This window comes from Strix uralensis, chromosome 10 (assembly GCF_047716275.1).
Source record: "Strix uralensis isolate ZFMK-TIS-50842 chromosome 10, bStrUra1, whole genome shotgun sequence".
NCBI lineage: Eukaryota > Metazoa > Chordata > Aves > Strigiformes > Strigidae > Strix > Strix uralensis.
The window spans coordinates 1765642-1790394 of record NC_133981.1 but is presented as its reverse complement, the minus strand read 5'-3'; the positions used below and the strand labels follow the sequence as shown (position 1 = coordinate 1790394).

General features: G+C 56.3%; 1 protein-coding gene across 2 annotated transcripts in view; it reads right to left on the bottom strand.

Moving 5' to 3' along the window:
- PLXNA1 (plexin A1) overlaps nt 1–24753 on the bottom strand; it is a 129917-nt gene that overhangs the window by 25854 nt on the left and 79310 nt on the right. For both annotated transcript variants that reach the window (XM_074878813.1, XM_074878814.1), the window contains exons 11-22: nt 17195–17291; nt 16680–16870; nt 12611–12762; nt 12161–12281; nt 11716–11852; nt 11023–11190; nt 9955–10048; nt 9280–9519; nt 8982–9125; nt 8028–8262; nt 6395–6537; nt 2758–3014 (exon numbers count right to left, since the gene is read on the bottom strand). In XM_074878813.1, the coding sequence (XP_074734914.1) occupies nt 2758–3014; nt 6395–6537; nt 8028–8262; nt 8982–9125; nt 9280–9519; nt 9955–10048; nt 11023–11190; nt 11716–11852; nt 12161–12281; nt 12611–12762; nt 16680–16870; nt 17195–17291 (1979 nt within the window). The remainder of the gene's footprint in view (nt 1–2757; nt 3015–6394; nt 6538–8027; nt 8263–8981; nt 9126–9279; nt 9520–9954; nt 10049–11022; nt 11191–11715; nt 11853–12160; nt 12282–12610; nt 12763–16679; nt 16871–17194; nt 17292–24753) is intronic.

The following is a 24753-nucleotide window of genomic DNA, read 5'->3' as shown; positions in this document are numbered from 1 at the left end:
ATTCCACAAGATCGGTGTGAGACACGGTGGGGCCCAACAGGATGGGGGGACCTCAGGGGGGGTGGCACTGCAGCCAGGACGTGCCACACCATCAGAGGAGAGGGACAGCCTGGCACAGAGGGAGCTGAAGGTGACACAGGACCCAGGTGAACTGTGCAGCCCTACAAGGGCAGCTTAACACGCCCGTCTCTGCATCGCAGCCTGGCCTTGCTGCCATAAGATTAAAACTCCCCTTAACACATCCATTATTTTTAAAGTGGCTTTCACTCCCTTTAAAATAAAAATGCCAGCCAGCCCCTCGACCCTCTCCAGTTTGGCTTCTTCAGCTTATCCACCCATTAATCATCGGATCAGCTGTTTGCACACACAGATGCTCCTGAAAGCACAAGCAATACTAAAAATCTCCAGGACGTGGCTGCATTCCTCTTGCACCAGGGGAACGGATACAAACAGGTTGGCTCAAGGAACAAAACCCAGAAGGAACCCGAACGTCAGAGCCACCCGAAGGAGTCCCACTGCCCAACGCCGTGCACTGCTCAACGGCAAGGCCGTGCCCGGCAGATGGGCCAGGAGCAGTTCCCGATGGCCAGATGGCTGGGGTAGGAAATCCACTTTCTCAGAGTTTATTCAAGATGACTCAGGGTTGTATGGTCCCTTCCAAGGGTTTCTCTCGTGCTAATGGGGCTTAGCCCTTTTTGTCCTCTCTGGAATAGCACAGCCCTTCTTAAACCATTAGGGGATGGCAATACCTGAGCCTTCAGGGGAGGGAAACCTTCCTGCACCCACCCAGAAAGATTAATCCATCATGGGGAAGGAAAAAGGGAAAAGAAAAGGGATGTGGGTAGACTGAAGTTACACAGCAAACATCCTCCCCAGCCCAGGTTCTTTGCTGACAAGCCTGTAACACTCATCCAAAGTGCCACCACCCAGGCTCCAGAGGATGTTTGTCTTTATCCGCGATAGAGCCAGATGCCACAGCATTGGGGGGATTATCCAATAACAAAATAAATAGCAGCTCTCCCCAGTTAGATCCATGTTAATCCAGTTGCCCTGGGCGGTAAGCATGCTCTCACGCCCAACAGCAGGGCTAATCAAAAGGACAGAGAAGCACAGCCCTCAGCACTGCTTGCTCCACGCCATGGCTGCACGGAAGAACGAAGTCTCTTCATTAAATATCACTTGGGGAGGCACAAGTAGAGGTACCAGCCCTGTCCTCAGCCTCCTGCAGCTCCACCTGCAATAGGCCCTCGAGCTCTGTGGCTGGGGAGCAACAGTCCTCGGGCTGCCAGCTCCCACCATGCTGACACAGGCTGGGCTCTGCCCCTGTGCCACCCCCACAGCTCAGCCGCTGCAGCTGCTGGCATCCCTGCACTGCCTTTTATTTCTATTTTATTGATTTACTTCATGCTGGAGTTTTGCTCTGATGGCAGTGACTTCGTGATGCTCCAAGAGACCCAGAAGCTGGAAAGGCAGTTTAAATATTTCAGTGAAGTCTGGTGTCGTGGAGGGACAGCAAGAAGGGAAGAGTCTACGGATACGCTCAGGGAACGGGGATGGGAGACAGGGGTTGGCAGCTCCAAGACCCACCCCCTGGCCAGCCACAGGTCTGCACCGCACCCCCTCTCTGGCACATTGCTGATGAGGTGCTTTGAGAAATTAAGGGCACCCCTGTAATGGGATAAATGAAGCAGAGAGAATAAGAAAACAATGTGCCTAAAGAGACTGTCCGATGGAAGGTAGCAGGGGTGTAACTGGGACCAGCTCACATCTGTCTTCTCCAGGCATCTCCCCCAGGCCAGACACACAAAATCTGACAGTCTTTGTCCAGTCTGGCCGTGCCATGAACATCAGTTGATGTTTGAAAGAAGCTCTAGTTTTCTTGAGCCTTTCTGGTGACTTGCCAGCCCCAGGGCTCTCAGCCGTCCCTGCATCTCTGCTGGAGGCTGGTGGCACCAGGTTGGTGGAGGAGGAGATGGGGAGGCACGGCACGGCATGCGAAGGGAGAAGACGGCACAGAGGGCCTCGAGCTGGGCTGGTGGAGCTTATTAATTGTTTTTGTTCAGCACTTGGTGTATCTTTCAATATTCATCAGCCCGTGATGAAGGAGAGCTCAGAGCTATCGTTAAATATTGATGGGCCAGGCAGGCTCACGGCAGGGCTTGGCAGGCTGCCTCCTGCTCACACTCCCTCCCAGCCCCGGCGAGACTCCCAGCTTGCAAAGATCTGCTTGGCTTTCCCAGGAAAACCCCCACGTGCCTGGCAAGGTGGGCAAGTCCCGAGGAGGCAGCGGGCAAAGGAGGACAACTGCCTGCTGCCAGCTCACGGAGCCACCCGTGCAGCAAGGCGAGAGCCGCCCCAGGTGCTGAGAGGTGGGGGGCCACCTGGTCACCCGGAGAAGGGAAAGCAGGAGGGAGCATGGCTGCAGAAATACCCAACAGCGCCTGACACCCTCCCTGTGCCAGTCTCTGCAGCCAGCAGCTGCCGAGCACCTTGTTCTCTGCTTCCCTGACAACACCAACTCACACAGGCCGAACCAGAGAGAGAACATCCCCTGGGCAACTCCTGAGCTGCTGGGGCCAGGTGGCCCCGCATCCTTCTCATACTTGCATGCAGACAGGCAAGGAAATGCTTGACAGACCCAGCACCACCACCAAAGCCATCACTGATGGCATCCCTCAAGGACACCAGCTCACATCCACACGCTCAAAAGAGCCTGGACACTGTCCCACAGCTCCAACCTCTCAGATGGTCGCTCACCTTCGCAACAGCAGCTTGGGGTGGTTCTTACTCTCCAGGTTCTTCTCAATGAGGTCAGAGAGGAGCTGCTTCAGCACCCCAGTGGCGTACTCCATCTCGCCCTGCAGCGCTGTCATGATGAGGGAGGCCACGTTGCCGCGGTCCCGCATGGAGAAGCTCCGTTGAGCCTCCAGAGTGCGGATGAAGGTCAGCAAGAAGTGCTTCTTGTTCAGGAGCTGCCCGAAGAGAGTCAAGGACTTCTCCACATTCGCCTGGACCTGCAGGGATAGAGCAAAGCTGGGAGATGGGCACAAGGGGGAGGGTGATGAGAAGATGATGGCTGGGCTGCACAAGACCCTCGGTTCATCCTCATCCCCCAAGAGGAAAGGATGAAAAAGGGTAAAAAAGCAGCTGGATTTGCTCTCTTCATACTACCAAGCTTCCTCTTTGATGATCAGCCTCACTTCCCTCCAGAGGTATTATCTAGGTTGTATTACCTCATCATCACGTTAACACAGTCTCGGGGCATCAATGTATATATATGTGTGTATATATATACACACTTCCACACAAAGACCCTCCCACGCATGTGCAGGCACATACACGCGCTTCCCTCCCATAAACAAACACTCTTTCTCTCCCAAACACACACGCAAATTATAATTTTCAATTTCAGCTAACAAGCAGCTCAATTCCCACCCAAGTCACTGCAACACGCGCTTCGGGTATTGCACAGAAAGCAAATAAAGCCACAACCCTGAGCTCCACCAGCAGCAAACCCACCTGGTTTTCGGGGGGCTGGATTTCAGACAGGGAAGCAAATAGCAGAAACCTGGCTCTACCCCGCTCCAGACACAGCCTGAAATATTCCCTTTCCTCTTGAGATGTTTGAAGCTGTATTTCTGGCCATACTTGGCCACGTAGGGCCCAGCAGGGATTGGGCTAGGATGCTTTCATCCCCACGCTGCCATCATCAGCTCAGCTCTGGTCAGCCCTGACCACATTTCTTATCAGAAATGAACATTTTTACAGCACAACCTTTTCCCATGAGAAAAGATGGTTTCCTCTGAATAAAAGCCTTGCTTTGGTAAAACACCAATTTTAATTATTCCCCCCCCCATCCCTTGTCTTCCTGATTGGGAGAATAAGTGAAAAATTTCATTTCATGCCGATATTTGGAGACAAAACAACACTTTTCATTTCAAAACACTGACTCAAAATGAAGAACTGGGTTTTGACACATCAAATCATTTCACTTCAATCAAAACTTTGGATCAGTGCTTTTCAGTTCAGCGAAATTCCTCGTGGTTGTAACTTCCCCATCCTAAATACTCTTTCCCACTGGACAAAACCCCCCATTTCCCACCCAGTCCTTGTCAATTCTACGATAGCAGCCCCCAGGCGCCACTGTCACCCTCATCACGCAGGTGAGCAGGGACGCCTGTCCCAGAGCAGCCCAGAGGGGTGACGGGGGAGCGACAGACTCTCTCTGTCCCTGTCCTCGGGGTTCCTCTCGCAGGCACCATGCGAGCAAGCACGTGGCTCCATTTCCCTTAATGCAGGTCAGAGGATAATGTCCCACTAGGAACAGAAATGCCTGAAATTACGTTTTCCTGGAGTCCCTCCCTTCAGACTACGCGGGGACCTTGATGCAACGATGCTGGTAACTCAGGCAGAGGTCTGAGGTTCACAGAATCACAGAATCATTGAGGTTGGAAAAACCCTTGAAGATCCTCCAGTCCAACCATGAACCTCACACTGACCGTTCCCAACTCCACCAGATCCCTCAGCGCTGGCTCAACCCGACTCTTCAACCCCTCCAGGGATGGGGACTCCCCCCCTGCCCTGGGCAGCCCATTCCAACGCCCAACAACCCCTTCTGCAAAGAAATCCTTCCTAAGAGCCAGTCTGACCCTGCCCTGGCACAGCTTGAGGCCATTCCCTCTTGGCCTGGTTCAGCAGCATCGGCTGCTCCCCACAGGGACACAGAGATGCCGGTGGATTCCTCCGCACGGGGAGGTCAGAGGCTGAAGCCCAGTGGCTGCACTGGAGACCTACCAGACACCCCAGTACAACCAGGGCAGAGGGAGACGTGCTGCATCCCCACGCCTGCGCAGTGCTGGTGCTTTGGCAGCCAAGACCAGGCAAAGGGGTCCTGCCCAACAGTGACGGTGACATTGGAGCCTTGGCAGGGAGCACGAGAGGACACAAACCTCCCGTCCCAAGCAGCCTGAGCCCCCCACGTGCCTGTCACCTCCCTGGGCCCCCATGTTTAACTTGCTGATCATCAGCAGAAATAAATGAACAATCCTGAATTAAATATTTAATCACAAAGCAACCAACCTCCCCCCCAAACCTAAAGAGAAAGGGAGCTGGTACCAGCAGCCTGACGCTGGCTGTGGATTAGTGCCTGCGTGAGCGAGTGCCGTTTCCTTCCCGTCACTTGCAATAGCTAATGTTACACTCTGAGTAAAGAGACAAATAAAAGCAAACCTGATTAAATTATATGAAGCTTACACAACTGTAGTTGCTTTATTTAATCTCTTTTGGGGATTTTTTTCCCTCCCCCCCCTCCTTTGCAACTTTAACCCCTTGTTTCCCAGGCCAGGCTGAGCTGGTGTGCTCTCTCAAGTGGGATGTTTTGAATTAGGAGCTGGAAGTGGACAAACTCCCACCCAGCCTGCCGCAGCCAATACAAAATTCCTCCTCTGATACGCTTTTTGATACCCTTTCCACCCCTCTCTCTTTAGGGAAAATCATTAAAGAGCAAGAGCAGAGGTGAGGGGAGAGCCAGGCGTTTGCACAGACAGGAAGGGCTGTGCCCCAGGGCGGGCTACGCTCACGTTGGCTGCGCTCCGAGCATCCGGAAACCAAGCTGCAAGGGGAAATCCATGGAAACGGGGTCCCCGTCCCCCGTCAGAGCTGGGATTAGGGACCAGGGAAAGAGAGCAGGCAGAGGGCCAGGGCCCCATGCTGTAGCCATGCTGGCGTACAACACCAGCACGTGCACTTGCAGTTGGTAAGAGCTTGTTGTGCTGTAATTAGTGACCGTGCATCTTGCACCAGGGCCAATTACTTCTCCTAAATACATTGTGAAGCCCACGTCGACATTAATTACTGCACCGGGTCAGCAGCGAGGGGAGGCTAAGGTCACCCCCCTCCTTTCTCTAATCAAGAGCGGCCTCGGCAGCCCAGCAAACGAGAAGCCAATTGCTGTGCAATTGCACGCACTAAATTATACAGAGGTGGGGAGGCCGGGCGAGGAGAGGGAGCTGGTTTGGGGAGCAGGGGAAGGATGCCAAGGATGGGTTCTGCACGGGGAAACGGAGCCAAGTAAGCAGGCGAAATCGGACAAGCTTGCTAGAAACGAGTGGCCGGTCAGGCATCAAACAAACCCAATTGCATAAAGCAAGTGCTGTAGAAAATGACAGCAGCAATGATATTAATATAAATATTGGTATTAGTGTCAGAGAGCGCAGTGACCATTTGGCAGCCGGTCTGCAGCCGCGTTGGCTGCCGCGTGGCGAGAGGCTCTTTGCCGCACCAGGCCGGGCCGGTGTCCGACCAAAGTGTCTCTCCAGCCCAATGTGTGGGGCCTGGGGACTCATGCAAGGGCACATCCCAGCGTGAAACACCACAGAGACACACAGAACCATACCTCCATCTCCTTCAGCACGGGGTGATCTTCTATCCCGGGGAAGAGAACCCGCATGGCGTAGGTGCGGTAATCCAGAAAGGGGATGCCAGCCCCGTCCAGGTCGTTGGTCAGCTCGTTAATGTCGGTCTGCAGCTCAGCGAAGGCTGCGGTGGGAATTAAAGCAGAATTAAGCAACACATCCCAAAGTCCCAGCACCCAGCATCGACACCCAGCGCCCACCGCACCCCTCAGCACCCCATGAGTGGGACCCCCAGGCGTGAATCAGCTCCCCGCAGCAGGCTGTGATCGCTGTCTCCATCTCACTGATGGAGAAGCTGAGCTGTGGAGGGTGGGGATGACTTCCCCAGAATAAATCAAGTGGCAGATTTGGGAATAAGGACCACCAGGTCCTGGGGGGTTCAAATCCTCCTTGCTCAGCACTTGCAGCCTCCCAGGGGTGGTGGGGGCAGCAGGGAACTGCAAGGCTTGAACAAAGCCAGAGCTGCTGGGGGAAAACATTAGCCTAAACCACAAGAATGTACTCATTTCTTTTTGACCTAAATACTACTCGAGAGAGAAAAGCTTGAACACACCCACCCCGGCACCTCCCGATCCGAGCAGAGGCAGCCGTGACTCCCAGGGGAGCGCGATGCAGGGGGGGTCCTGAACCTTTAATTGCACCTACAGGGAAAAGCTGACGGGAGAGGAGTCCTGGAGATGCACCAGGGAAAGGGGTTGGTGGGGGGAGAAAACCCTCAGAAAAATCAAATTAACAGCACTTTAAAGGGAGCTGAAAGCCAAGCAGAGGACTGCAGGCTCGTCAGCCTGATGAGAAAAAACAAACCGTCAGCTTGAAAGGCGTGCTATCTTATCTGTAACTAGTGGGACTAGAAAAGAGAAAAGGCAGGGAAGAGATTGTGCCTTTTAATTAAAAGCAGATCCTTTTATCTGCCAGCTGTGGAAGACAAGACACCATCCCCTCCACCAGCTCCCTCCCCTCTCCCTGTCACCAGTGCCATCCGCAGGCGTGTGCAGGGATGGGGATTTTGGGGAGCAAAGGGTTTTCTTTCTTTCTTTCTTTCTTTCTTTCTTTCTTTCTTTCTTTCTTTCTTTCTTTCTTTCTTTCTTTCTTTCTTTCTTTCCCCTTTTTATGATCTTGTTTTTGGTGCCTGCTCCATCCGCAGCGCCTGGGCTGGTTGTGGCTGTGGCTGGCAGGGTCGGGGCCTCAGGAGCCAGCTCAGGGGGATAATGGGCAATTAGGTTTTATCAGCAGGATCATACAAGGAATTCTGTCCAATTTCACAGCATCCGTCTGTCACATAATGAGAGACCGACTGCCCGCTCACAGGCAGCTCTCGCTACCCTCCTTGCTCTCTTTTCTCCTGTTCGGAGAAACGGAGGGGAATTTCTTAACTGGAAAAATCCCCAAATCCCACCCAAAATGAGTTTGCTTCCTCTGACAAAGCAGCTTCGCCCGTTCCCGTTCCCCCTCTGGAAGGCAGCAGGAAAAGGGTGGGAGCACACTGAGCCTCAGGACAGTTAATGGTTGGACTGGATGATCTTCAAGATCATTTCCAAGCTGGATGATTCTGTGATTCTGGGATGGTACAAGATCCTCCAAGACCCCCACGTTAACAGCACAGGGATCCCTCACCTTCTTTGCACTCCAAGGCCACCCGGGACTCCAGGTTGTCCATCTGCAGCTGGAGGCGTTTCAGGGTCCGGTCGGCATCCCGGGACTTGCGCTTGTAGGCGATGAGGACGATGATGATGATGAGGAGCAGCAGCCCTCCCCCGCCGCCAATGCCGATGATGGCGGGCAGGGTGAGCAGGCTGTCCGAGTAGATCTGCAGTGTTCCTGGGGAGAACTCGAACCCTCCAGCCTTGATCTGCACCGTCATGGGGGGAAAAAATGGACCTGGTGTCAGGGGGGGGAATGAGCTCAGGGCAGCCCTCCTCACCGTGCCAGGAATGGGGGGATGACTCCCAGCCCGGGGCAGGAAGGATGAAGAAAAACACAGGAATGCCAGGAGCTGAAGCACCGCGACGCGGCGTGCTGTAATGGGATGCAGGACACACGCTGCCAGCACGCGCACAGAGCGGGCAGAGAGTTTGATGTCTCATTCAGACAACATTACAGTAACAGATGGGATGTGAAGCGAGTTCCCCCATGGGTGGGGAGCCTGGGGGGGGACCGTGCTGGGTCCCTTTCAACCTGGCAGGGTCCTGGAGCGTGAGCGCTGCTGCGCTACAACCCCACAAACAAAGGAGTCTTCCTCACGGTGTGAGCCAGCAGCGGGGGGACGGGGTGGGAACCCCCCCCTTGCCTTGGCACAGGCTGCACCTTGGCATCCAGCAGGGAAGGGAGGCTGTTGGCAGGACCAGCCAGGGCACAGGAACTGAGCAGGCCGGGGAGGGGAAAAAGTATTTGGTCCTACCAAACACATAATTAGGGAGAGTGATGCCCAGGGAGCAGGAAGATGCTCCTGAGAACGCTCCTGTGCGTGCACAACTATCTGGTCATCATCATGGGACCAGCGCCAGGATGAAGACTGAACCTCTGTGGCACATGGGACATGAGAAGCAAAGGTACCGTGTCAGCACTTACCGTGACTTTGTGCTGGCCGGTGAGGTTGGGGGACTCACAGAGGAGCTGGGTCTCGGAGACGGTCAGGGTGCAGGGAGTGTCTCCGATCAGCACCGTGTAGTTCAGGCGGGAGTTACCACCAGCCGGTGGAAGCAGGTTCCTGCCCTTTGAGGGAACGAGATTGTCAGTTCTCCTGCAATAGGGAACGCTTAAAAAAATCCAACATAAAGCAAATTTGTGCTCTCACGGTGCAGGACTTTGCCACCTCCGCAGAGGGACACATCCCTACCCCTCTGCCCCTGGGCACACGCTGCCTTACCTTGAGGATGAGGGGAGAGCTGGGCTTCAGCTCCAGCATCCCCGTGGGGCTGAGCGGCTCAAAGACAGGGTCTGGGTAGTAGACGAAGTTGGTGGTGTTGATGATCAGCAGGGCCTGGACGTTATCCATGACGAAGCCGATCTCATCGGGGCGGTCACCGACTTCCGGAGGGCTCCGCACAGGGTTGTCGATGGAGGGCGCGTAGCACACCATGGTGGTGTCGTTGTAGACGGTGCAGTTCTGCGGGAGGCAAGGATGGAGGTCAGACCCAGCTCCCAAAAGGGACGTCAGGATCAGATCCCACAAGGACATGGGGTTTAGACTTGGGATCTTCTGTCCTGTGTTGTTACATCCCGCCCCGGAGCAGAGAGAGACTCCCGTCCGCAATGGATGTGGGGTGGGTGGCAGGTCGGAGCTGGCTAGGGATAGGCTCTTTCTGTCACTACCCTGCAACCATCCCACTTAGCTCCCATCAGTTCTGCACGCTCAGATCTCAGCCCTCTCCAGGCAGCACCTGGCCAGAGGCTCTGCAGGGAGATCGGTGTGGTGGCAGCCCCCAGACCTCAGCCTTTGCACACCCCAATGGGCAAGGAATGGGCTTTCTGCCCTGCGTTGCACAGCTACAGCATCCCTCCTCCTTCTGCTCTGCCCCCAGCCCCAGCCAGCACCACTTACATTCTCCCTTTCAGAGCTGCAGTACTTGGCCCGGATCCTGGGCTCTTTGATGGTGGCCAGGTTGGTGCCGGTGACGGTCAGCAGCGTCCCACCGCTAGAGACATGCAGGCAAGGGGTTAGGAAAGGCAGCGCAGCACTGGGTCCCCACTTCGGGGAGGGAAGCACCCATCCTCGCCAGCTGGACACCCATCCGCCCCAGCACGGGTGAACCACAATGCCCTGGGAATCTCTTATCCCACCCAGATGTCCCCACCGCTGGCAGGATCTGGCGTGCATCCCTGCCAAATCATCTCAGCTGATCAACTAGAGATATAAAATCTGCTAATTAACACCAACATCCCACCCTGCATCCGCGTTTGGGGCCTGAAGGCAGTTCCCAAGCTAAAGGAGACCAGCAATGGGAAAGCATCCTGAGGAGGAGGAGGAAGAGGTCCTCTGTGCCACCCCCTCCTCCACCGCACAGGCAGTGGGCCGAGGGCAGGCTGAGCCCTGCTGGGTTTTCTCCATGGTTTGGTGTTAAAAGCCCCGTGGTCCCGGGGAGCTCGGCCATGCCCCTGGGGAGCTCGCTCCTCATCAGCACCCTGGGGAAGGCTTCCCTTGGCACTAGCTCTTAATGGATTCCTTCGCCTCCTCTGCAGCCAATTCAAACCTTTTAGAAAAATATGTAAACATTTAAAAAAAAAAAATCCCCTGGCGGGAAATATTTTAATTTTATTTGTCGCCGCCAAATGTCAAGCTGAAATTAAGCAGATCCAAAAGCGCTCTCTGCTCTTGCCCCCTGCCAGGCTGAGCACTGCAGGCCAGGAGTTAGCAGGGCCCCAGTGCCAAGCCATCGCTCATACTCCTCGTGCCATGTCTCCGGAGCATGGCCTGGTGGCTATCACAGCAGCACTGGTGGCTGTCGCAGCAGCACTGGTGGCTATCGCAGCAGCACTGGTGGCTATCGCAGCAGCACTGGTGGCTGTCGCAGCAGCACGGAGCTGTACCCATCCGGAGTGGGGGGGATCTGTGCAGCAAACAGCCCCCCAGCGCATCCCACAAGCTCCCTGCGGGCATCCCACGACTCACCTGTTGATGCTCCACTCAGGATCGATCTTCTGGATGGTGGGATCCTCTGTGTAGTTGTACTTCACCTCCGGGTTGCTCAGCTCTGCCCGGTTGATGTTGATGAGGATGGGGGAGCCGCCAGGGGTGTGTCCAGGGGGGGTCCTGCACCGGATCTCACGAGCGCTTCTCCTGGGGCAGAAACACACAAACTGTCAGTACCTGGGCAGGGGCGGGGTGAGAGTGGGGGTGCTGCCCATGAGCCCCCTTCCCCTTCCAAAGCTGCCAGGGGAGGGGGTAGGGGGCCGAAGAAAGAAAGGAGGAGAAAAAGAAAAAACAACCAACAAACCAAGAAATGAAACAAAAGGCAGCCGGGAAAGGCTGAGCAGCTCCTGAGCGTTCCCATCGCGCGGCTGCTGCAAACAGCAGCGATTAGGGCTGATAACCAGTAATTACCGCAGGAAAATATTTAAAGAGCCGCTCCATTATCATCCCTAATCTAAAAATTATCCACTTCATGCCTCAGGGCTTTGTGCTTTTAGAGAAAAATCTGCTCTTCCTGAAGCCTCTGACACACAGAGGTTTCGGAGGAAGACATCTCTGGCCACCCGTGGGGTTTGGCTCCTGGGGTCCCTCCTGGCTGCTGCTCTATCTGGGGGTGCCGTTGCCTCCAGAGCAGCCCGTTGCCTGTCCTCCACCACCCTCTGTGCTCCTCACCATGAAAAAGCGCAGGGCCGTCCCCCAATGGTCACAGAGACGTTGCTGCCAGCGTTGAGGTGGCTGCCTTCGATGGCGATCCAGGTGCCGCCGGAGAGAGGACCCCGGGCTGGGACCACGCGGGAGAAAGTGGGCGTCTGTCCAAGGAAAAGAGTCATCCCTGGGGTTAGGTGGGCTGGATGGAAACCTGAGTCTCCAAGCAGCCCTGAGCAGCCGCGGAGGAAAGGGACGTGTAGGACAGTGGCAGGGCACGGTGCTAAGGGCTGGCAGTGCCGGCGGGACTGCGGAGAGGCAAAGCAGTGTCAGCCTTGGAGAAATTCAAAGGGCATGACCCAACACCTGCCATCTGGGGAAATGCTGGCTGATTTTCCAACTCACCACCCAAAACCACCCGCCATCACCTCCCTCTGGCAGTGCCAGAGCTGTCCCCCGGCACAGGGCTTACCACGAAGGTGAAGCTCTTGGGGGACACGGCCCGGTAGCTGGGCGAGCAGTTGCGGATGCACACTTCCACCCGCGCCTCATGGACCTTGCTGGGGCTGGCATCGCCGATTTCACACACGATCCTAAGGGATGCGAGGAAGGAGCCCTCAGTGTCCCAGCACTGAGATGCTCCCTGTGCCACAGCACGGACGGGTCAGCTTCAGGAAGGGATAGATCTGACACCAACCAAAGTTCCCAGGTGTCAGCAGGTTCATGAGAAACCAAAGCAGTGGCGTTGCCTGGGGTGAGCTCCCCGAAAGCCTTTAGGCTCCTCCCAGAGCAACCACAACCAGCAGGTACTTCTCTCCCAGTTCAGCCCAGTCCACTCCATGCCTTCTGCAGCCACAGGCACCCCTTGCCCCCGACCTACCGAGGTGATCTGGAGCACGGCCACCCCTCGCCGGACACTTACTGCTCGGCGCTGATGTACTCGCTCTCGATGGGGATGCAGATCACTTTGCCAACTCGAACGCCCCAGCGAACGTCTTCAAACTTCAGGCCCAGGTTCTCACCGGTGATGGTCAGACGGGTCCCTCCTTGCCTGGGGCCAGTCTCAGGGGACAGCTAGGAAAGAGCAAGGCCCATCAGCCGTGGGGACACCTCACTTGGACAGGCTGCAGCCCGGGCAGCCGCGGGATGTGTGTTACCTCCCTGCAAGCAGTGAGGAACAGATGGGTGATGATAAATGTCAGCGTGTCTGTAAGAAGCCCACAGAGCAGGAAAGACCTCTCAAATGACAGCCACATCCACAAATCCCCCCAGGAACAAGCCAGGAGATGTGTCCAAGCAGAGAGTTGGGATTTGGACACCTTGCTGCAGACGGAGCCACCTTGCAGGTGACAAGGACATGGGTAGGAAGGAGACAAGGCAGTGTCAGCCACGGCACCAGCCAAGCTGGAGAGGAAGCACATGGATCAGCCTGACTTTTGGCCAGGTCCCATGTCCCCAGGGATGAGGTCCCCATGTCCAACATGTTCTCAGAGAAGAAAATATCTCCACCAGGTCCCTGCACGAGGCAGGCAGCGGGGAAAAGGGTTTCTCTGCACTGGCAAACCCTGTGCTGAGCCCAACTAGGAAGGGAGAGGAGCTCACCCTGGTGCTACACCTCATTTACCAGGATGATGCCCAATAAAGCAGGCAGGTGTGGCCTGACAGACGGCAGCGGGATGAGGGATGAGCAGAGGTGCGGGCCCACCGCTGCCTCCAACCAGGCAATTACAGGCAGATTTACACCAGCACTCACCATCCCCAGGGCCCAGCGCCCACCTGCAGCACTAACTGGGATGAATGAGGGAACTGGGGGGGTTTAGTCTGGAGAAGAGGAGGCTGAGGGGAGACCTCATGGCCCTCTACAACTACCTGAAAGGAGGGTGCAGAGAGGGGGGATGAGTCTCTTGAGCCAAGGAACAAGCACCAGGACAAGAGGGAATGGCCTCAAGCTGTGCCAGGGCAGGGTCAGACTGGCTCTTAGGAAGGATTTCTTTGCAGAAGGGGTTGTTGGGCGTTGGAATGGGCTGCCCAGGGCAGGGGGGGAGTCCCCATCCCTGGAGGGGTTGAAGACTTGGGTTGAGCCAGCGCTGAGGGATCTGGTGGAGTTGGGAACAGTCAGTGTGAGGTTCATGGTTGGACTGGAGGATCTTCAAGGGCTTTTCCAGCCTTGATGATTCTGTGAATGGCAGAGATGTGTGTCCTGGCTGGGACAGGGGACAGCGCTGGGTCCCCGGTGATGCCGAGACAGAGCAGGGGAAAAGGCAGCTGCAGGCAGCAGGCAAGGAAGAGAGTAATGCAGGCTGGGTCAGTCGAGGAGGAAGGTGCATCCTGAGCCAGGAAAAGTGACCGTTTTTCACAGGTGATGCCCTCTGCTCGTGCTCCTGCGGTGCTGGCAGAGATCCCCTCTAGCACCGGAGGCAGCCCTGCCAGCGCTAAGCCCGGCACCTCGGCAAGCTCTCGCCACGGCCATGCCCACGCCGCGACCAAGCTCTTTGCATTCCTGGCAAATCTGGGCGGCTGCAACCCTGGGGCCTGAGCCAGTTGGAGCCTCCTCCTCCTCCTCCTTTTCCTCCTTCTCCCTGCACAGGGTTCACTCCTGGACATCACCCCCACAGCGAGGAAAGGCGGATGAGTGGAGCGGGGGGAAACACGCAGCATCAGGCGTTGTCCACATCCCCAGCCCCGATGGACCGCAGTGGGCCAGGGGCTGGTTCTGCACAGTCCCGCTGCAGCCATCGCGTCTGGGGTGAGCTGCTGTCCTGGAGATTTGCAGCAGGCTGATCACCTTCAGCAAGCTCAAACAGGGGCAGCCAGGCCGGCCCACGTCCAGGGACAGCATCAGAGCTGGGACCAGCACCCGCTGAGGAAGCCCCAACTCACAATTAACACGGCAACAAAACCCTCCAGGGCTGCAGGGAACCGCTGTTTGCCTAAACCCAGCTCAACCCCTGCCCAAGTCCAAGATCAGAGCTCATTATGGCAGCTGCAGCCAGCATCAGGTTGGGTCTTCCCCCTAAATCAAGCTCCGCTGGGGTGGCTGGCAATAGGCAGCTGTTTGTTTGGTGTTTCTAAATGAGTGTTAAAAGCTGCTCCAGCATGTTCGATTCCTCCTCCTCTGCGGCAAAGCTGACAAGGGCCACGCGTTCGGGGAGGAATGAGCCCAGGAATGAAATGACATCGCTGGCCACCCAGCACAGGGAGGTCATGGCTAAACAAGGTGTGTGGGAGGAGGGAGCTGGAGAGCGGGGGCTACTCGAGCCTCCCCCTTCCCCTCTCCACCTCCAAACCCCTGGCCCCGACAAACACTGCTGCTTTTCTGCTAATTGGTTTCACAGGATCCTTTTACATCAACAAGCAAACGGCTCCAGTGGGCACAAGCAGTGGGTTTGCTCCCAGCTCCGGCAACCACAGCAGGGCCAGGAGGTGCCGAGGCTGAGGGGTTCCCCCTTCCTGGGGGAAGGGATATCGCTCTGAGAGCCACAGCCAGCCGTGGGCAGGACCCTGCAGAGGTTTGGAGGCAGCTTGTCGCCACCACCGAGCGATGGCTAAGTGGTTCTTCACTCCACAGGTGAAGAATGGGGTTCACCTCCCAGCCCAGCCCCACCACCCTGCAGCTGCACCTCGGTGGGCTGGGCAGGAAGGAGGCTCCAGCTCCTCCTGAAATCACCGTTCGAGACCTTTCCCCCCTCACCCTGTGCTGCCCTCTCTGCACCAGGCTGCTCTCTGGACGGTTTCCAAGCCTGCCCACAGCCCGGGGTGTGGGACAGGGGCTGTGGGAAGAAGCAGTCACCAGGCAGGCTGCCAGAGGAGCATCACACCAACAGCCACGCACATCCCTGCTGACCGCCAGCTCCCAGGGCACTAACGCAGAGCGGCACCAAGGTCAAGCTCACCTGTTAACAGATCTGTTTCTGCTGCACCTGCCATTACTGCAAAATTTCCTAACGATTCAGGGTGGGAGAGCTGCTACAGACGCTGGACACCACCAGCTGCTGGGAAGCTGCTGTGAGCAGGGCGTGTGTGGATGTCTGTAGCCCCGGCCACGCGAGACAAGAGGACAAGGACCAGCCAACAGCCAGGCCACCCTGGGCATGGCCCAGCCACTGCCACCATCCCCAGGGGTCCAGCTTTGGGAAGCTCAGCCTGAGCCATCAGGGACAGGGAGCCCTGCAGTCCCGCACACAACAGCAGGCCTCCGTGTAGGGATGCAGGCTCTGGGGCTCGACCCCACTCCCCCAGGAGCAGATCCCTTCTCCTGCCAGCACTCCACCAGCCCCAGGCAACTCTCTGCAGGCAGTATTTCTCACAGGCAGGGCTTTTGCAGGCAGGGATGTGCCCAGTGGGGGAGCACCCCCCCCCCTCCCCACATGGCTGCCACCCAGCACACTGCAGCGCCTGTGCCCTGCGAGAGGCAGGTGGTGCGGGGAAAACACACAACTCTCATTTCCAGCTTCCATCAGATAAGACACTGAAACCCAAACAGATCAGATCCTGCACTAAGACTCCAGTAATTAACACCAGCGAGGCCCGGCCAGCTGTGGGTAAACAGAAGGTATCCAGCAGAAATACCCACCAGTCCCTCCCCGTGCACTTGGAGCCCAGCCTGACAGGCATGTGAACATTAATATACACAATCTTATTAAGCGAAGGTCATAAAAGCTGTCAGGGAAGGGAGGTGATGATGGTGATGAACTACTGGCCCCAGTGAGCACGGTGACACGAGGAGGAGCAACACAGAGTCATGGCTTTCCCGGGATCCTTCAGTCACGTGTAGGAGTGGTGGGAATCTCAGAGATGGGCCCGAAAGCCCAGTGCACGGGGGTGGTGGAGAGAGTATTTTAGCCTTGGAAATGAAAGTACCGACAAGAGATGCTCAGTCCTAAACACCGAGTAGATACGGCTGCTGTGAGATGCCATCGGAGGGCCCCATCCCCATCTCCCATCTCGGTCCCCCAGCATGAGGCGTCCCCGCCCGCCCCGTCCCCGCGTACCTTGGTGATCTTGGGGTCGGTGCAGCGGCTGTTGCCGCTGCTGGCGTGCATCCAGCTGCTCTCGTAGGCCAGGCAGTGCTGCCGCAGCGAGCAGCGCTTCTCCGACACGCACCAGCCGCACTCAAAGCGCGGGTCAGCCTTGAGGCACAGCCCGCAGCTCTCCCGCAGCGCCGAGCACTTGTACAGGTGGGCTGGAATGGGAGGAGGAGGGCAGGGGTCAGTGTGGCTCCCCCAGCCCACGGGCACAGGGGTTTGGGGACAAGGCCATCCGCTCTCACCCCCTGGGGGACAAACCCCCATGGGCAGGAGGCACCAGCACCCCTGGGCTCTCTGCCAAAGCTTCTTGGAGAAAAACCTCTTGCTTAGAAACCCGCCTGATGGCTGCAGCCGGAGCATCGTTCACTCCCCCAAGGCACTGGTGCAAACCGCAGTTGTGGCGGAGGAGAGGGGTGGGCTGGAGGCTGCAGGGGGCAGCCGGCTGCTTTCCCACACCCCGGGGCCCATCCCTCACTCACCCTGGATGTTCTGGGGGTTGTCAATGACAAAGTTCCCATTCCAGACCACGGACAAGTTGACTGGCAGGTCGCTGATATCGTTCCCTTCATAGAAATACTGCAGGAGGGGACAGAAGAAGGCAGAGCCCGTTAATCAGCGAGGCGAAATACCCTGGTGAGGGGCACGGAGAGGTGTACAACCCCGCTACATGGGTGACTCCCCTCTGGGTTGATGGGGCCCTGGTTCAGACTCGCTGGCTAGGAACAGACAGGTCTAACAGCCACTGCTCAAAGCATTAGACACAGCACAAGCAAACCAGTAGACTGGACCGGCAAAAAAAAAGATAAATAAGCAAAATAGAGGGTTTCTAAACAGACCCAAAACCCATTAACCCAAAGGTCTGAAGCTGCTGCTACTGGGAGAGTAAGAAACAGATGGTGTCTCTGCAGCACACAGGTACCTCTCCCTGTGAAGCACCCAAGCCCTCCCCCATGTTCTCCCCACTCCAGGGAGGCTCAGTCGGATGTTCGGGACCACATTTGGGATCACGCTCATCACTAGTGAAGCTCAGGAAGGAGTGGTTGGGCACGCAGCAGGAGCAGATTCGGCAGAGCCCCCCCCGACACCCAGTGGGAGGACGTCCCCCATGGTCCCCTCCAGCCCCACCGCCCATCACACAATGACATAAAGCTGCAGCCACAGGGCTGTGGGTGGGACAGAGCCAGGCACCAGCCTGGTACCACACCGGCCCTTCGAAAGGTCTTGGAGAGCACCCTGCCCTCCACACAGCACCCTCACAGCTGCCCCGCTCCCAGCCCCACCCTATGCTGTACCCCACTCCAGGACAGGCACCACCACCCTGATGCCACAAGCTCCCACGCAGGGAGGTGACAGCAGGGGATCCTGCCCCCCAGCTCCAGGGGACTCCAAACTCAGGCCCCAGCACCCACTGCTGTCTGGACATACCCACCTCCGTTGCTCCTTCCAGCCCAGCTAGTGCCTCCTCCCCACAAACCCCCCTCTCCCCCGCCTTGACACCCGAGCCCCAGCCCCAGCAGCCCCATCAATATTCCCTGCACAGTCCCTGCACGCAGGCAGAAAGGTTTAATCGATACGGAGGCAGGAAGGCAGTCGGAACCGTCCCTGACAGCTAATGACCTCCTTCGGCAAGAGATTCCCTGCTCCTCGCCCGAGAAAATGACAGGCGTGTCAGGAGAGATTAAATGAATGATTCATGGGTTGCTGGAGTTTGTTAGGGAGCGGCGGACGCGCTGGCAGCGGCTCACTGGACTGCGGGCTGGCCGCAGCCTTGCCATCACCTCTGGCCAGCACGAGCATCACCTTTTGGAGCTGGTGCCGTACCCAGAGGAGGTGGACTCAGCATCTACTCCAGCACTGCCCCAGCTGCTGCCCCACAGAGCACATTTGTCCCCTGCCAGTGCCAGGGGCCACCCCAATGGGTCTGCTCTGCTTGACACCCTCCACAGGAGGCAGGGATGTGGCCCACAAAGGAAGTCAACATGCCCAGGTGGCTGTGGCAAGCAAGAGACAGAATCCCAGAATCATCCATGTTGGAAAAGCCCATGAAGATCCTCCAGTCCAACCATGAACCTCACACTGACCGTTCCCAACTCCACCAGATCCCTCAGCGCTGGCTCAACCCGACTCTTCAACCCCTCCAGGGATGGGGACTCCCCCCCTGCCCTGGGCAGCCCATTCCAATGCCCAACAACCCCTTCTACAAAGAAATACTTCCTAAGAGCCAGTCTGACCCTGCCCTGGCGCAGCTTGAGGCCATTCCCTCTTGTCCTGGCGCTTGTTCCTTGGCTCAAGAGACTCATCCCCCCTCTCTGCACCCTCCTTTCAGGGAGTTGTAGAGGGCCATGAGGTCTCCCCTCAGCCTCCTCTTCTCCACACTAAACCCCCCCAGTTCCCTCAGCCACTCCCCATCAGACCTGTGCTCCAGACCCTGCACCAGCTCCGTTGCCCTTCTCTGGACACACTCGAGTCATTCAATGGCCTTTTCGGAGTGAGGGGCCCAAAACTGAACCCACTCATCGAGGTGCGGCCTCACCAGTGCCAAGTACAGGGGTAAGATCCCTTCCCTGTCCCTGCTGGCCACGCTATTGCTGATACAAGCCAGGATACCATTGGCCTTCTTGGCCACCTGGGCACACTGCTGGCTCATTATCAATCAACACCCCCAGGTCCCTCTCTGACTGGCAGCTCTCCAGCCACTCCTCCCCAAGCCTGTAGCGCTGCTGGGGGTTGTTGACACTTGAGTCCTTCTTGCCTCACCATCAAAGCTGGTCCCCTCCATGCTGACTCTCTCCCAACCAGGCAGCAGCACCAGCCACAGTCCAGCATCAGACACGGCACCAAAACAGGGCCCACACCCAATGTGTGACATGGCCACGGCAAAACACCCCTCCCTCAACGCTACAAGGTGCGAATGAGAGGCCAAGCCGGGTCCTCAGTTACACCTCCACAGCTTTTGGCTAGTGGTCCAGGGACCACCCCACACAAACGCAGGGTGGAGGACCCAAAACACAGCCCTCCCCTGGGGAGAAAGGCTGCTGCCCATCAACCGTACATGGCAGCTGTAAGGTGTAAGACATCCAACTGCAAAATCAACCCTTTCTTGAGCACCCAACGGCTCCACCACCATATCCCCTCCACAGAAAGAGCCCCATCCCGCCGCATCATGCAGAGCCTCTCAGACACGGCACCTCTTGCGGTGTTTAATTTAGAATAATAGAACAGAATCATAGAATCATCTAGGTTGGAAAAGACCTTGAAGATCATCTAGTCCAACCATTAACCTAACTCAGAGGACATTCAGCCATGTCTCCACCACATACCATCTACAACCAGAACATCTCATCAACGCTCCTGTCACTAGGCCTGGGATGATGGGGCCAGAACCGGGCTGGGAGTCCAGATCTGTTCACCCTCCCCTATACAACACGCACCCAAGGACATTTCCAACAGGGCGATGAGGAGGAGCTGACCAAACCCGCAGCAGTGAGCAGGCACCTTCCCCTGGCAGCAGGAGGGAGCGCGTGCTGGGAAGGAGGTGGCGGCTCCGGAGCAGAATTTAGCTGTGACGAGCCACGTGGCAGCGTAAGTGAAATTGGCATTTTCAATTTGTACTCTGACATGTCTCATTTGGGGCCCTGGCATCTCGGGAAGGCATCCAGCCTGCAGCTGTCCAAAACACTTATTTGCATCTCTCTGCCCCGGCTGCTTTTGGAAATTAGTTCTTCTGGGAGGTGGGCTGGAGGAAGAAGAATAGGGGAAGAGGGAGAGAAAGCATTAACTCTTCATGCACCAGCCCCGAGAGAGCAACAGGGCAATTGCACGAGAGACGGTATTCCTCTGGGAAAGGATCCTGTGCTGAGGCTGCTGAATTTGCAGCGGCACAGAGCTGGAGTGGGCAGCTGGGAGCAGCTGGGAACGCAGGACTGCACGGAGGGAAGCAGCAGGCAGGAGCAGGAGCCATCACCCTGGCTGGCACTGGTGGTTGGGGGATCACCAAGGGAACAGGGATATCAGTGAAAAACGTGTCCTTGGCGTCTGCACGTCCATCAGCAGCCTCTCACCTGCCCTGCAGAAACGGGCAGCTGCTCCGCAGCTTGGATGCCGTTACCGGTCCCTGTAGGATGCCGGAGCTGGAGTCCCGGCGCGGCAGCGTGCAGGCAGGAGCTGCAGCCACAAGGGGCTCAGGGCTCGGCCTCCTGAGACGGTGAGATCCATCAGATCCCCCTCTGATTTCCACAGTACGTCTTATTTTGAAGGACATTTTCAAAAGGCCTCCTCGCAGCTGCTTCTGCGATAGCATGGGCAGGAAGGTGCCCTCTCCACCCTGCCTCTCCACAGCCGGGCAGGCAGCAGCATCCAGGCCGCAGCAGCTGAGCAAACCAGTGGCCACTTTCCAGCTCCGGAGACCCCACAACCGGTGGGGATCAGGCTGGGGGTTGCTCACCAATCTGTCCATCCCATGGGATGCAGATGAGATCCCCTGGCCAGCCAGCAGGTCCCATCACGCTGGCTCCTCCCTGCTTCTAGCTAACACATTGCTAAGCATCCATTAAACATTTAACTGTTATTAACTTCCTGGTTAATCAATTGCTGTGGCTAGCAGCAATCTGGGATGAGCCACGGGAAGGGAGGCCAGGACAGGTGTGAGCGAGGCGATGCACCTACCCAGGCAGTCCTGCTATCAGACTACTTTTTGCTCTGCAAAGGCACCCAGGACCCCCAAGCTGTGCCAAAGGATGATGTGACACCACAGCTGTCACGAGGCTGAGTGATGGGAAAGAGATGTTTCCTCTGGGGCAAAACACACGTGGCACAGCCCCAAGAGCAAACCAACAGCACCCAGAAGAGAAGTGTTCTCACGCGGCATGGTCCACACATCAGGATGGGAAAAAAGATGTCACTGAGTGAGTCAGCAAGTGAGATGTGAGCTGCTTGGCTCCTGAGCTAACCCTCCCAGCCTTTCTGTCCCTCTCTGGAAGAGCCTAAAGGCAAGCATGGAAGGGCTGATGGAGGATGCATCAGCCCCATCAACCTGCATACAGCTACTCCCAGCAAGGTCTCCTTCTGCGAGGACGTGGTTCAGGCAAGAGGACTCCTTGCTAAGCCCTTGTCAAGACTCTTCACTCAAAACTTATCTCAGGCATCTTCCCAAGTAACAGCCGACAACCTCATGTGCTTCTCATGTCTCCGATTCGCACACCCGCTCCGTTCCCGTGCGGGGGATGCCCACCAGCCCAGCACGCTGCGAGAGATGTGAGTGCCACCTCCCCTGAAGGTCTCACTTTTGGTTCCAGCAAGCCCACTGCTTGCCCACCAGCTAGCAGCAATGGGCACCGAGAGCTGCCCAGCTCCCCTTGGGGTGAGGGATTCAGCACTCCCAACAAGGTGCCTCCGGGGACCTGCACTCCCAGCGGACAGAATCACAGAATTATCTCGGTTGGAAAAGCCCATGAAGATCCTCCAGTCCAACCATGAACCTCACACTGACCGTTCTCAACTCCACCAGATCCCTCAGCGCTGGCTCAACCCGACTCTTCAACCCCTCCAGGGATGGGGACTCCCCCCTGCCCTGGGCAGCCCATTCCAACGCCCAACAACCCCTTCTGCAAAGAAATCCTTCCTAAGAGCCAGTCTGACCCTGCCCTGGCGCAGCTTGAGGCCATTCCCTCTTGTCCTGGCGCTTGTTCCTTGGTTCAAGAGACTCATCCCCCCTCTCTGCACCCTCCTTTCAGGGAGTTGTAGAGGGCCAGGAGGTCTCCCCTCAGCCTCCTCTTCTCCAGACTAAACCCCCCCAGTTCCCTCAGAGCCACAGCCAGTGAGAGGGCACCCCAAATCTGCGGGCAGATCACACTGAGATGCGCTTCGGGATGCTCCTGCCAGCACTGTGCCAACTAGCCAAAGCACTAGCCCCTTCTAGCCCGGACAAGGCCCCGCAGCCATCACACCCCTTGCTGCGGGGCATTCACCCCACTCCAGCCACAGCCTCCACAACCACAGCCTGCACAATCCAGCCCTGAGGAAGGCAGCGAGGGGCTGCTCCTCTACGAGCAAACCCCCATATCCAAATTCCCCCTGCAACCCCCCTCCCTCCCACACGCACCATCCCCCTGGGCTGCGTTGCTGGAGGAGCGCTTGGGCTGCAGCTGTGTCCTATTTTTCTGTAGTTGATGACCTCAACTCCTTCCCCGCACTACGGGGACAGCAGTAATGTACATCGCGTCTCGCCAGGGCTCAACTGCAATTCATCATTATTTTATCTGCTGGAATTTAATTGGATCCTATCAAACTCTCCTGATACTCCCTTTTCACTTTAAACACTGCTGCAGGAAAGATAAATGTAGGCACTGCTAGGATGGAGAGCACGGCTTTGTTGGCGAACAGTGCTGGGGTTGTGGGCTCCCATCCTGCTTCCCGCTCCATGGCTGGTTAATTAGAGATACATATACTGGAGGTGTGCGGCGCTCAGAACAGGGCATGTGCGTATGATTTATGTTCCTCTATAAATACACCCTAGGCCTAGTAAAATACCGTCATCCACACAACAGCACAACTTGACGGTAACACTTGGCCCCTGATTCTGGATCTCCTTTTGCTCTTTTCACATAAATCTCTTCTCTTCCTCCCCCATCACACACAAGCTTCTTTGCCTGGATTCCTCCTGCCCGAAATTTGGCAGGGTGTACGTGAGAACCCGAGACCCTGGGAAGATGTCAGAGCAACACCCAGGCTCCACCACAATAAAAAAAAAACCCAGAAAACATGAATCTACCAGGTCTTGCCTGCCTTGCCAGCATCCACGCCTGGGGCTGGGTACCGCTCGCATGCCCACCCCACCAAGTCCAGCTTAATCTGCACCCACATCACTTCGCCATGGGAATAAACCGCTCCTGGGGGAACAACCCGACCCGAGCCTGGCCAGAGGGGAGCAACCTCCAGAGCTGCAGCTGAAACGGGTGGGCAGGGTGGGCTGCCCGTGCCCAGGGGATCGGCGAGGAAGGAGCCAAAAGGGAACCAGGGAGGTGACACAGCTGCTCCGCGCCACACGGGGCTTTGGTTAAAAGGAAAAGGAAATAATTGAGGCGTGAGGCTTATTTTAAAGTGCTGAGACGACAAACTCAAATGCTCATAGGAAGGAGATCAGGGGTTCTTCGTATTTTTACATTTAAAGGGAAAGAGAAGCTCTGGGGCTATTTCAGCCTTAAGAGGAACATTCTGGAGGGAAAAAGCCAAACTCTTGGCAGCAAGAAACACCTGTAACCATTTTGCCAAGGCCTGGACTAAACCAGATAAAGTCCAACGTTACAAACAGTAGTGCAGATTCAGGACTGTGGTACCTTGCAATAGCAAAATTGTCTATTTTTTGCAGCAATAAGAAGGATGAGCCCCCTTGAGGAATGGCAGATGGGAAAGAACAGGAAAAGGCAGGAATGCTTGGGAAATGACACTCAGTAGCATTACCTGCACACATTAAGACAGGTGGCCGTTTCTCCATCCTCCGCTGAAAGAATCAAGCCTGGAAATGTCTGCCTCCAGAAAATTACAAGTAACCAATTAACAAAAAAATAGTTTACTGGCAAAGAATTTAATTTTCTTAGTTAGGCTTGTCTTTCCTTTTTGCTTCTTTACAATGCATGTGGAAAACCTTTAGGGTTGCTTTCCTTTTGAGGAGCAGAAAGAAACCAAAGTGAGGGGGCAGAAAAGGATTTTTCCTGCTTGGTTTTTGCCCTGGGATGCTGGGGAACACCAGGCCTGGTCTCCCTTGAGTTTGCTGAAGATCCATTGGGTGTCTCAAATGATGTTTATAGTCCACACTCAAACCTTTATGAATGGACTGCTGAATATTTAACTAAGATGTCCTTTCTTCAAAGTGCTAACAAGTCATTGGAGTTTGACAAGCACTAAAACTAAGCAAAAGACAAAGGTTTTAAGTGGGCTTGACTTATTATCCCTTCCATTCACCCACCATTCAGGAAAGCATCCCTAATTCCACAGAGTAATTAACCTCTTGTTTAGATCCCATTGAACTCCTGGAAACAAA